Raw genomic sequence first — 10,468 nt, 5'->3', positions numbered from 1 at the left:
GGCTAATATCCTCTTCAGACATCCAATGTTCAAAATGTCTAACCGTATCTACTTTTACACATTATGTACCAGCCTTTAGAGTCAGGCAGATGTTGGAACAAATGCTTTTGCCTCATGGGATAATACATGTATGCACGAACAGTTATCGGTTATGCAAGTTTCTCTGAAATCCATAGTGGTATTATCCTAACAGCTGGAAAGTCAAAACATATGTACGATACAATTAGCCTGGTTGCCAGATCTGTTTCTGTTTAAGCCAGCTCATTTCTGGTTGTTGTTCATCTCAAAAGCCAAAGTTGGCTCAAGTACAAAACAAGACTGGCAACCAGGTGAGTATAAAACTTACTTTTTCTTCAGATCAATCAAATAAGAATCTTTATTGAGTCCCATATATTGCCATCAACTTTCCTTCCTTTACAAAAAACACACAAAAAATACATTTTCAAATAGTAAAAAAGTAGGAAATCTAACTGTCCCACAAGGTGCCCCAAGACAGACAGCAGAGCATACATAATCATCAATTGAGTAAATGAATAAATAAATAAAACATTGAATATGGCTATTTACATGGTGTAATACAGTTTATCGTTATATAATAATAATGCTTATGTTCATAGTGAATATACAGGTATTAACATTGTAAATGTCTCAACCAAACAATGCATTATCTCACAGAGAAAGCCCAGGGTTCAACAGTGCCTCTGTGCCAATCACAATCTTTCATTCTGTAACTTCCGGATACTAGCAATCTAGGCAGGTCCATTGTTTGGTCAATTTATTGTTGATGGGAGAGTCTTTGGTTGTTGTGCTGGGATGTGTGACACCCTCTGATTGGGTATTTCCACTGTCAGTCACATTCTGTTGATTTTAATTGGTTCTCCTGTTCCAGACTGTAGAGAGTTAATTTTAACGGTTGGTATTTTATCTAATCTCGTAAAATCAGCAAAACAAATAAGCGAGGAGGCAGTGGAGGAGGCAGAACCAGTTCACGAACATCAATCTGTGAAGCTCCAGAATTAGCTGTAGAAATAGATCTAGAATCAGGTAACCCTCTCCATATCCTCACCTCAACCACTAGGGGGGAAACACAACACTAACTTTAGATCAGTGTCTAGGCACGAGGCACTCCACTTGCCTCATTTCATCATCAGTTTGCATCTCCGTTATAATGTCAGCTTGGAGCATTATTTTGAAACCAAAAAGAGCTAACGGTGCTATCTAACTTTTTTTGTTCTGTTTCTTTACCAAGGTGACATGAAAACCTCTTGCACTCCGCCACTGTTCATTGTACACACCACCATTACAGAAACATTTACAGAGGGTGGTAACAGCACACTCAGAAAGGCAAAAGGACGACAACTTGAGTGACACCTCATTTTTAAGACTGCTACCATTGATTAGAATTGAGCGGTGAGGGAGGAACTAAAAAGCTGCTACCTTTGAACAAAGGGAGTAGAAGGGGAGATTGTCCCCAAACATTACTAAATAAATTCATAAATAAATCAATACCTTAAACTCATGCTCGAATAAATAAAAAAAACAAAGAACAGCAAAATATGTATTTTTCCAGATGAACAGTCAAGCAGTTTTCTGACAATCAGTTTCAATCCCTCAAAGGGAGTTTTGGACGATTTCAGGCTACAAGAAGTCTGGTGATTCTGGTTGATTGGTTGGGTGGTTTGTGTCTTCCATGTGTGTGTGAAGGTGGAAGGATCCACATAGGGTAGTGAGGGTGATCGTAGGTTAAAAAAAAACAACAACATATTTTCACCTCATTGTAGTGTTGGTGGGTCTTGGGGGTACATCCTTGTCTGTCCAGTACTATGTTCATTGTCCATCTCATTCACCCCCCAGATAGACCATTACCTATGACCTATAACACTTAACCTGTGGTCTCCTGTCCACCCTGAGGCCTGGGACAAGCATCAACATGCAGTGTGAATACAAACATGTCTCTGAGCCACTGTGTGTGTGCGTGTGTGCATTTCTGTATATTCTGTAGACAGGAAATTATTTATCAGTCTTGTAAACACACAAGCACACACACGCCCTTACACCTATGTATTGTGGGGGTACATGAACTGCATGTCAGGTGGATAGGGTCACGTGGATGAGCTAGCGGTAAACCTTATTGGTGAGTCCAACACTGAGCTGTGCCCTACAGCTAAGCCACGCCTCTCCAACACTCTAGGTCTGCCCACTCAGTCCCAGCCATTGTCCTTGATCATGTGGGCCAGCTCGATAATGAACTTCCCCTCCTTGTACTTCTGACTGCTCTCAAAGGCATGCTCCTGCGGGGATTGGGGAGGGGGGGGGGGGGGATACGGTGGGGGTAGAAATAAAGGAGAGGGAGAAGAGGATAGAAAGAGATAAAGAGAGAGAGAGAGAGAGAGAGAGAGAGAGAGAGAGAGAGAGAGAGAGAGAGAGAGAGAGAGAGAGAGAGAGAGAGAGAGAGAGAGAGAGAGAGAGAGAGAGATACAGTCACAAACATTAGTGAATGGATGACAAGCATTTTCATGAATGTAAACAGTGCCTTGATGTTTTCTACCTGGGGTAATCTCTCTTGTTGTTCTATATGTAATCTCAGTGTGAGTGATTGTGTATGTGTGCGTGCGTGCGTGAGTTAGTAAGTGAAAGTTAATTGTGTGTGTGTGTATTTGCGTGTGTGAGTGATTGTGTGTGGGAGAGTGTAATAGGGTGTGTGTGCTTATTATCCCCCCATTGATAAGTGTACTAGGTCAGCAGCAACACCTTTGGCAGTGTGACAGTGCAGGAACATCAGGCCTTGTGGATGATATTAATAATAATATCACACAGATGGCAGCGCCATAAAACACCACAAGGCCGCGTACCGTCCGGGTCTCTCTCCCTGACCTCCACCCAAGCACGCACCACACACACACACACACACACACACCTTAACCCACATCATTAGCCACAAAGCAGAGTCAGGGACCCCAGCAATGTGGAGCATTTATGTCTATAGATGTGTTATACACCTGTATGTCTACAGAACTGTTTGTAGGGGATTCCTATGTAATTAGCTACTCACGTATTTCCAGCCCAGTGTGGTTTTACAGTTTTCACAGTAGATATCAGCAACCGCATGAAGCCCTGTCAACAGAACCCTCTCTTCTGCTAGTCCACACCCCACGTTCACCCTGAGAGGGGGGGAGAGAGAGGAATAATGTTAGAAATGGAGAGAAAGGTAAAGGAAAGAAAGAATGAGAAATAGAGAAAGAGGGGGTGTCAGAGGAGAGGGATGAAGTGATAAAACAGGTGCTCAGGTACTTACACTGAGTTGAACAGGTACGCTCGGCCTTGACTTCCTTGGAAAGACTGGACGATAAAGAGAGAGAACGGGATGAGAAAAGCCATACATTACTATCACAGGAGTAGACATTTAGAATGGTCGGTTGTTTTTTTCTTTTGTCTTACACAGCTTCAAAGCAGACAGATGGCAGAGCATGTTCCTAAAACAAAGGTATTCCATTCTCTATCCCACTCAGAAAAGATTGTTTACATGTTCATTATTGTTAACTCAAGCACAGATAAGTAACTTTTTCCAAATTTGGCACACAGAAACATGAGGCCATGAGTAACTTGGTCAAAAAGAATGGTGCCGATTGGCGCTGTCATAAGTAGTCTCACTTAAACACTAATATCCGCCGCCCCGTTTGACCTAGAGACTTGTAATCAAATTACATCAAATTGTATTGGTCGCATACACATGTTTAGCAGATGTTATTGCGGGTGTAGCGAAATGCTTGTGTTCCTAGATCCAACAGTGCAGTAATATCTAACAATAGACAACAATGCACACAAATCTAAAAGTAAAAGAATAGAGTAAAGAAATATAGAAATATTATGATGAGCAATGTCGGAGTCCGGAGTATATAGTGCATTCACTTTTTCCACATTTTGTTACGTTACAGCCTATTCGAAAATGTATTAAATAATGTTTTTCTTTATCAATCTACACAAAATACCCCATAATGATGAAGTGAAGAAAGGTTTTCCGATTTTTTTGCAAAAAAACTGAAATACCTTATTCACATTAGCATTCAGACCCTTTGCTATGAGACTCGATTTTGAGCTCAGGTGCTTCCTGCTTCCATTGATCATTCTTGAGATGTTTCTACAACTAGATTGGAGTCCACCTGTGGTAAATGTAATTGATTGGACATGATTTGGAAAGGCACACACCTGTCTATATAAGGTCCCACAGTTGACAGCGCTCGTCAGAGCAAAAACCAAGCCATGAGGTCGAAGGAATTGTCCGTAGAGCTCTGAGACAGGATTGCATCGAGGCACAGATCTGGGGAAGGGCACCAAAACATTTCTGCAGCCTTGAAGGTCCCCAAGAACGCAGTGGCCTCCATCATTCTTAAATGGAAGAAGTTTGGAACTACCAAGACTCTTCCTAGAGCTGGGCGCCCTGCCAAACTGAGCAATCGGGGAGAACAACCTTTGTCAGGGAGGTGACCAAGAACCCGATGGTCACTCTGACAGAGCTCCAGAGATACTCTGTGGAGATGAGAGAATCTTCCAGAAGGACAACCATCTCTGCAGCTCTCCACCAATCAGGCCTTTATGGTAGTGGCCAGATGGAAGCCACTCCTCAGTAAAAAGCACGACAGCCCGCTTGGAGTTTGCCAAAAGGCACTTATAGGACTCTCCGACCATGAGAAACACGATTCTCTGGTCTGATGAAGCCAAGATTGATCTCTTTGGCCTGAATGCCAAATGTCAGGCCTGGAGGAAACCAGGCACCGCTCATCACCTGGCCAATCCCATCCCTACGGTGAAGCATGGTGGTGGAAGCATCATGCTGTGGGGATGTTTTTCAGCAGCAGGGACTGGGAGACTAGTCAGGATCGAGAGAAAGATGACTGGAGAAAAATACAGAGAGATCCTTGATGAAAACCCGCTCCACAGCTCTCAGGACTTCAGGCTGGGGAGAAGGTTCACCTTCCAACAGGACAACGACCCTAAGCACACAGCCAAGACAACACAGGAGTCGCTTAGGGACAAGTCTCGGAATGTCATTGAGTGGCCTAGCCAGAGTCCGGACTTGAACCCGATCGAACATCTCTGGAAAGACCTGAAAATAGCTGTGCAGCGACGCTCCCCATCCAACCTGACAGAGCTTGAGAGGATCTGCAGAGAATAATGGGAGAAACTCCCCAAATACAAGTGTGCCAAGCTTGTAGCGTCATACCCAAGCAGCTACGTCTGGTAAGACAAGGGGCGGGGTTGTGTGTCTATTTGTCAATAACTACTGGTGCGCGATGTCTAATATTAAAGAAGTCTCGAGGCATTGCTCACCTGAGGTAGAATTCCTCATGATAAGCTGTAGACCACACTTTCTACCAAGAGAGTTCTCATCTATATTATTCGTAGCCGTCTATTTACCTCCACAAACTGCTGGCACTAAGACCGCACTCAACGAGCTGTATAAGGCCATAAGCAAACAAGAAAATGCTCATCCAGAAGCGGCGCTCCTAGTTGCCAGGGACTTTAATGCAGGCAAACTTAAATCCGTTTTACATAATTTCTACCAGCATGTCATATGTGCAACCAGAGGAAAAACAACTCTAGATCACCTTTACTCAACACACAGAGACGCATGCAAAGCTCTCTCTCGCCCTCCATTTGTCAAATTTGACCATAATTCTATCCTCCAGATTCCGGCTTTCAAGCAAAAACTAAAGCAGGAAGTAACAGTGACTCCCTCAATACGGAAGTGGTCAGATGACGCAGATGCTACGCTACAGGACTGTTTTGCTAGTACAGACTGGAATATGTTCAGGGATTCATCCAATTGCATTGAGGAGTACACCACCTCAGTCACCGGATTCATCAATAAGTGCATCGACGACGTCACCCCCACATTGACTGTACGTACATTTTCTGACCAGAAGCCATGGATTACAGGCAACATCCGCACCGAACTAAAGGCTTGAGCTGTCGCTTTTCACTAATCCGGACGTTTATAAGAAATCCCGCTATGCCCTCAGATAAACCATCAAACAGGCAAAACGTCAATACAGGACTAAGATTGAATCCTACTACACCGGCTCTGATGCTCGTCGGATGTGGCAGGGCTTGAAAAATATTACGGACTACAAAGGGAAACTCAGCCGCGAGCTGCCCAGTAACGCGAGCCTTACCAGACGAGCTAAATGCCTTTTATGCTCGCTTCGAGTCAAACAACACAGAAGCATGCATGAGAGCCGTAGCCGATGTGAGCAAGACCTTTAAACAGGTCAACATTCACAAAGCCGCAGGGCCAGACGGATTACCAGGACGTGTACTCAAAGCATGCGCTGTCCAACTGGCAAGTGTCGTCACTGACATTTTCAACCTCTCCCTGACCGAGTCTGTAATACCTACATGTTTCAAACAGACCAACATAATCCCTGTGCCCAAGAAAGTGAAGGTAACCTGCCTAAATTATTACCACCCCATAGCACTCACGTCAGTAGCCATGAAGTGCATTGAAAGGTTGGTCATGGCTCACATCAACACCATCATGCCGGAAACCCTAGACCCACTCCAATTCGCATACCACTCCAACAGATCCACAGATGACACAATCTCAATCACACTCCACACTGCCCTTTCCCACCTGGACAAAAGGAACACCTATGTGAGACTGCCATTCATTGACTACAGCTCAGCGTTCAACACCATAGTGCCCACAAAGCTCATCATAAGCTAAGGACCCTGGGACTAAACACCCCCCTCTGCAACTGGATCCTGATGGGCTGCTCCCAGGTGGTAAGGGTAGGCAGCAACACATCTGTCACGCTGATCCTCAACACTGGGGCCCCTCAGGGGTGCTTGCTTAGTCCCATCCTGTACTCCCTGTTCACCCACAACTGTGTGGCCAAGCACGACTCCAACACCCTCATTAAGTTTGCTGACGACACAACAGTGGTAGGCCTGATCACTGATAATGATGAGGCCGCCAATAGGGAGGAGGTCAGAGACCTGGCAGTGTGGTGCCAGGACAACAAACCTCTCCCTCGATGTGAGCAAGACAAAGGAGCTGATCATGGACTACAGGAAAAGGAGGGCCGAAAAGGCCCCTATTAATATTGACGGGCTGAAGTGGAGGGGGTTGAGAGTTTTCAGTTCCTTTGTGTCCACATCACCAACGAACTATCATGGTCCAAACACACCAAGACAGTTGTGAAGAGGACACGACAACACATTTTCCCACTCATGAGACTGAAAAGATTTGTCATGGGTCCTCAGATTCTCAAAAAGTTATACAGCTGCACCATCGACAGCATCCTGACCGGTTGTATCACCACCTGGTATGGCAACTGCTTGGGTATCTGACCATAAGGCACTACAGAGGGTAGTGCATGTGGCCCAGTACATCACTGGGGCCAAGCTTCCTGACATCCAGGACCTATATACTAGGCGGTGTTAGACGAAGGCCCAAATAATTGTGAAAGACTCCAGTCACCCAAGTCATAGACTGTTCTCTCTGCTACCGCACGGCAAGCGGAACACCACGTCTAGGACCAAAAGGCTCCTCAACAGCTTCTACCCCCAAGCCATAAGACTGCTGAACAATTAATCAAATGGCCACCCAGACTATTTACATTGACGACCCACCCCCCCTTTGTTTTTACACTGCTGCTACTCGCTGTTTATTATCTATGCACAGTCACTTTACAAATTATCTCGACTAACCTATAACAGTATAGCTTCCATCCCTCTCCTCGTCCCTACCTGGGCTCGAACCAGGGACCCTCTGCACACATCGACAACAGCCACCCTCGAAGCATCGTTACCCATCGCTCAACAAAAGCCGAGGCCCTTGCAGAGCAAGGGGAACAACTACTTCAAGGTCTCAGAGCAAGTGACGTCACCGATTGAAACGCTATTAGCACGCACCCCGCTAACTAGCTAGCCATTTCACATCGGTTACACTCACCCCCTTTTGACCTCCTCCTTTTCCACAGCAACCAGTGATCCGGGTCACGGCACCAATGTAACAGTATAGCTTCGGTCCCTCTCCTCGCCCCTACCTGGGATCGAACCAGGGACCCTCTGCACACATCGACAACAGCCACCCTCGAAGAATCGTTACCCATCGCTCAACAAAAGCCACGGCCCTTGCAGAGCAAGGGGAACAACTACTTCAAGGTCTCAGAGCGAGTGACGTCACCGATTGAAACGCTATTAGCGCGCACCCCGCTAACTAGCTAGCCATTTCACATCGGTTACACCCGCACATTGACTCGATACCAGTACCCCCTTTATATAGCCTCGTTATTGTTATGTAATTTTCTTGTGTTACATTTTTTCTTCATATTTTTTTCAATTTAGTGTAATTAGTAAATATTTTCTTAGCCTCTTATTAAGGATCCGTCCCTTTATTCCAATTTTCGCCTAAAATGACATACCCAAATCTAACTGCCTGTAGCTCAGGCAGTTAGTACCATTGGTACCATTTGAAAGGAAACACTTCGAAGTTTGTGGAAATGTGAAAGGAATGTAGGAGAATATAACACAATAGATTTGGTAAAAGATTATACAAAGAAAAAAACAACCGTTCTTTTGTACCATCATCTTTGAAATGCAAGATAAAGGCCATAATGTATTTTTCCAACCCAGGTGCAATTTAGATTTTGGCCACTAGATGGCAGCAGTGTATGTGCAAAGTTTTAGACTGATCCAATAAACCGTTTGCATTTCTGTTCAAAATGTTGTATCAAGACTGCCCAAATGTGCCTAATTTGTTTATTAACAACTTTTCATGTTCAAAATTGTGCACACTCCTCAAACAATAGCATGGTATTCTTTCACTGTAATAGCTACTGTAAATTGGACAGTGCAGTTAGATTAACAAGAATTTAAGCTTTCTGCCAATATCAGATATGTCTATGTCCTGGGAAATGTTCTTGTTACTTACAACCTCATGCTCACCTTAGCTCAACCGATGAACTGCATTTTTGGTTAAGGGCTTATAAGTAATCATTTCACGGTAAGGTTGTATTCGGCGCATGTGACAAATAAAATTGGATTTGATTTGACTCAAGGCTGTAATCCCTGCCAAAGGTGCTTCAACAAAGTATTGAGTAAAGGAACTATATATATTTTTATAATAAATTTGCTAACATTTCTAAAAAACAGTTTTTGCTTTGTCATTATGGGCTATTGTGTGTAGATTGATGAAGGGAAAAAACGATTTAATCAATTTTAGAATAAGGCTATAACGTAAAAGAAATTGGAAAAAGTCAAGGGGTCTGAATAGTTTCTGAATGAACTGTATATATTATAGTTTATATTATGTGATGGGATGTATAAACATTATGGACAGTATGAGGATAGAATAAATAGTATATCTGAAGAATATGTGGATAGAATAGTATATGTACAGAAATTGTTGAATAGGATGGCCTAGACTAGAATACAGTATATGCATATAAAATGGGAAAAACACAATGTAAACATTATTAAAGTGACCAGTGTTCCATGTCTATGTACATAGGGCAGCAGCCTCTAAGGTGCAGGGATTAGTAACCGGGTGGTAGCCGGCTCGTGACAGTGACTCAGTTCAGGGCAGGGTACTGGGTGGAGGCCTGCTAGTGATGGCTATTTAATAGTCTGATGGCCTTGCGATCGAAGCAGTTTTTCGGTCACAGCTTTGATGCACTTGTAATGACCTCGCCTTCTGGATGATAGCGGGGTGAACAGGCCGTGGCTCGGGTGGCTGAAGTCCTTGACGATCTTCTTGGCCTTCCTGTGATGCTTTGGGCTGTCCGCACCACCCTCTGGAGAGCCCTGCGTTTGCGGACGGTGCAGTTGCCATACCATACTCCCTCTGCTGTCTCCTGAAGTCCACGATCAGCTCCTTCGTTTTATTGACATTGAGGGAGAGGTTATTTTCCTGGCACCACTCCGCCAGGGCCTTCACCTCCTCCCTTTAGGTTGTCTTGTTGTTGTTGGTAATCAGGCCTACCACTGTTGTGTCATCTGCAAAATTGATGATTGCGTTAGAGGCTTGTGTGGCCACGCGGTCATGGGGGAACAGGGAGTACAGGAGAGAGCTGAGCATGCACCCTTGTGGGGCCCCTGTGTTGAAGATCAGCGTAGTGGAGGTGTTGTTGCCTACCTTCACCATCTGGGGGCTGCCCGTCAGAAAGTCCAGGACCCAGTTGCACAGGGTGGCGGTTCAGACCCAAGCCCCCGAGCTTAATGATGAGCTTGGAGGATACAATGGTGTTGAAGGCTGAGCTGTAGTTAATGTACAGCATTCTTACATAGGTATTCCTCTTGTCCAGATGGGATAGGGCAGTGTGCAATGTGATGGCGATTGCATCGTCTGTGGACCTGTTGGGGCGGTATGCAAACTGAAGTGGGTCTAGGGTGACAACTCAATCATAAAGTTTGCAGATGACACAACAGTAGTGGGCTTGATCACCAACAACGACGAGATAGCCTA

General features: G+C 44.7%; 1 protein-coding gene across 1 annotated transcript in view; it reads right to left on the bottom strand.

The window, feature by feature from the left end:
- Window positions 1-358: 358 nt before the first annotated feature.
- LOC139531176 (protein yippee-like 1) overlaps window positions 359-10,468 on the bottom strand; it is a 38,136-nt gene continuing 28,026 nt past the window's right edge. Inside the window, exons 3-5 of the mRNA XM_071327795.1 lie at window positions 3,296-3,339; window positions 3,053-3,161; window positions 359-2,291 (exon numbers count right to left, since the gene is read on the bottom strand). Of these exons, the coding sequence (XP_071183896.1) occupies window positions 2,202-2,291; window positions 3,053-3,161; window positions 3,296-3,339 (243 nt within the window). The 3' untranslated portion in view covers window positions 359-2,201. The remainder of the gene's footprint in view (window positions 2,292-3,052; window positions 3,162-3,295; window positions 3,340-10,468) is intronic.

Source organism: Salvelinus alpinus, chromosome 1 (assembly GCF_045679555.1).
Source record: "Salvelinus alpinus chromosome 1, SLU_Salpinus.1, whole genome shotgun sequence".
In the NCBI taxonomy this organism is placed as follows: domain Eukaryota; kingdom Metazoa; phylum Chordata; class Actinopteri; order Salmoniformes; family Salmonidae; genus Salvelinus; species Salvelinus alpinus.
This window is presented reverse-complemented; position numbering and strand designations above follow the sequence as displayed.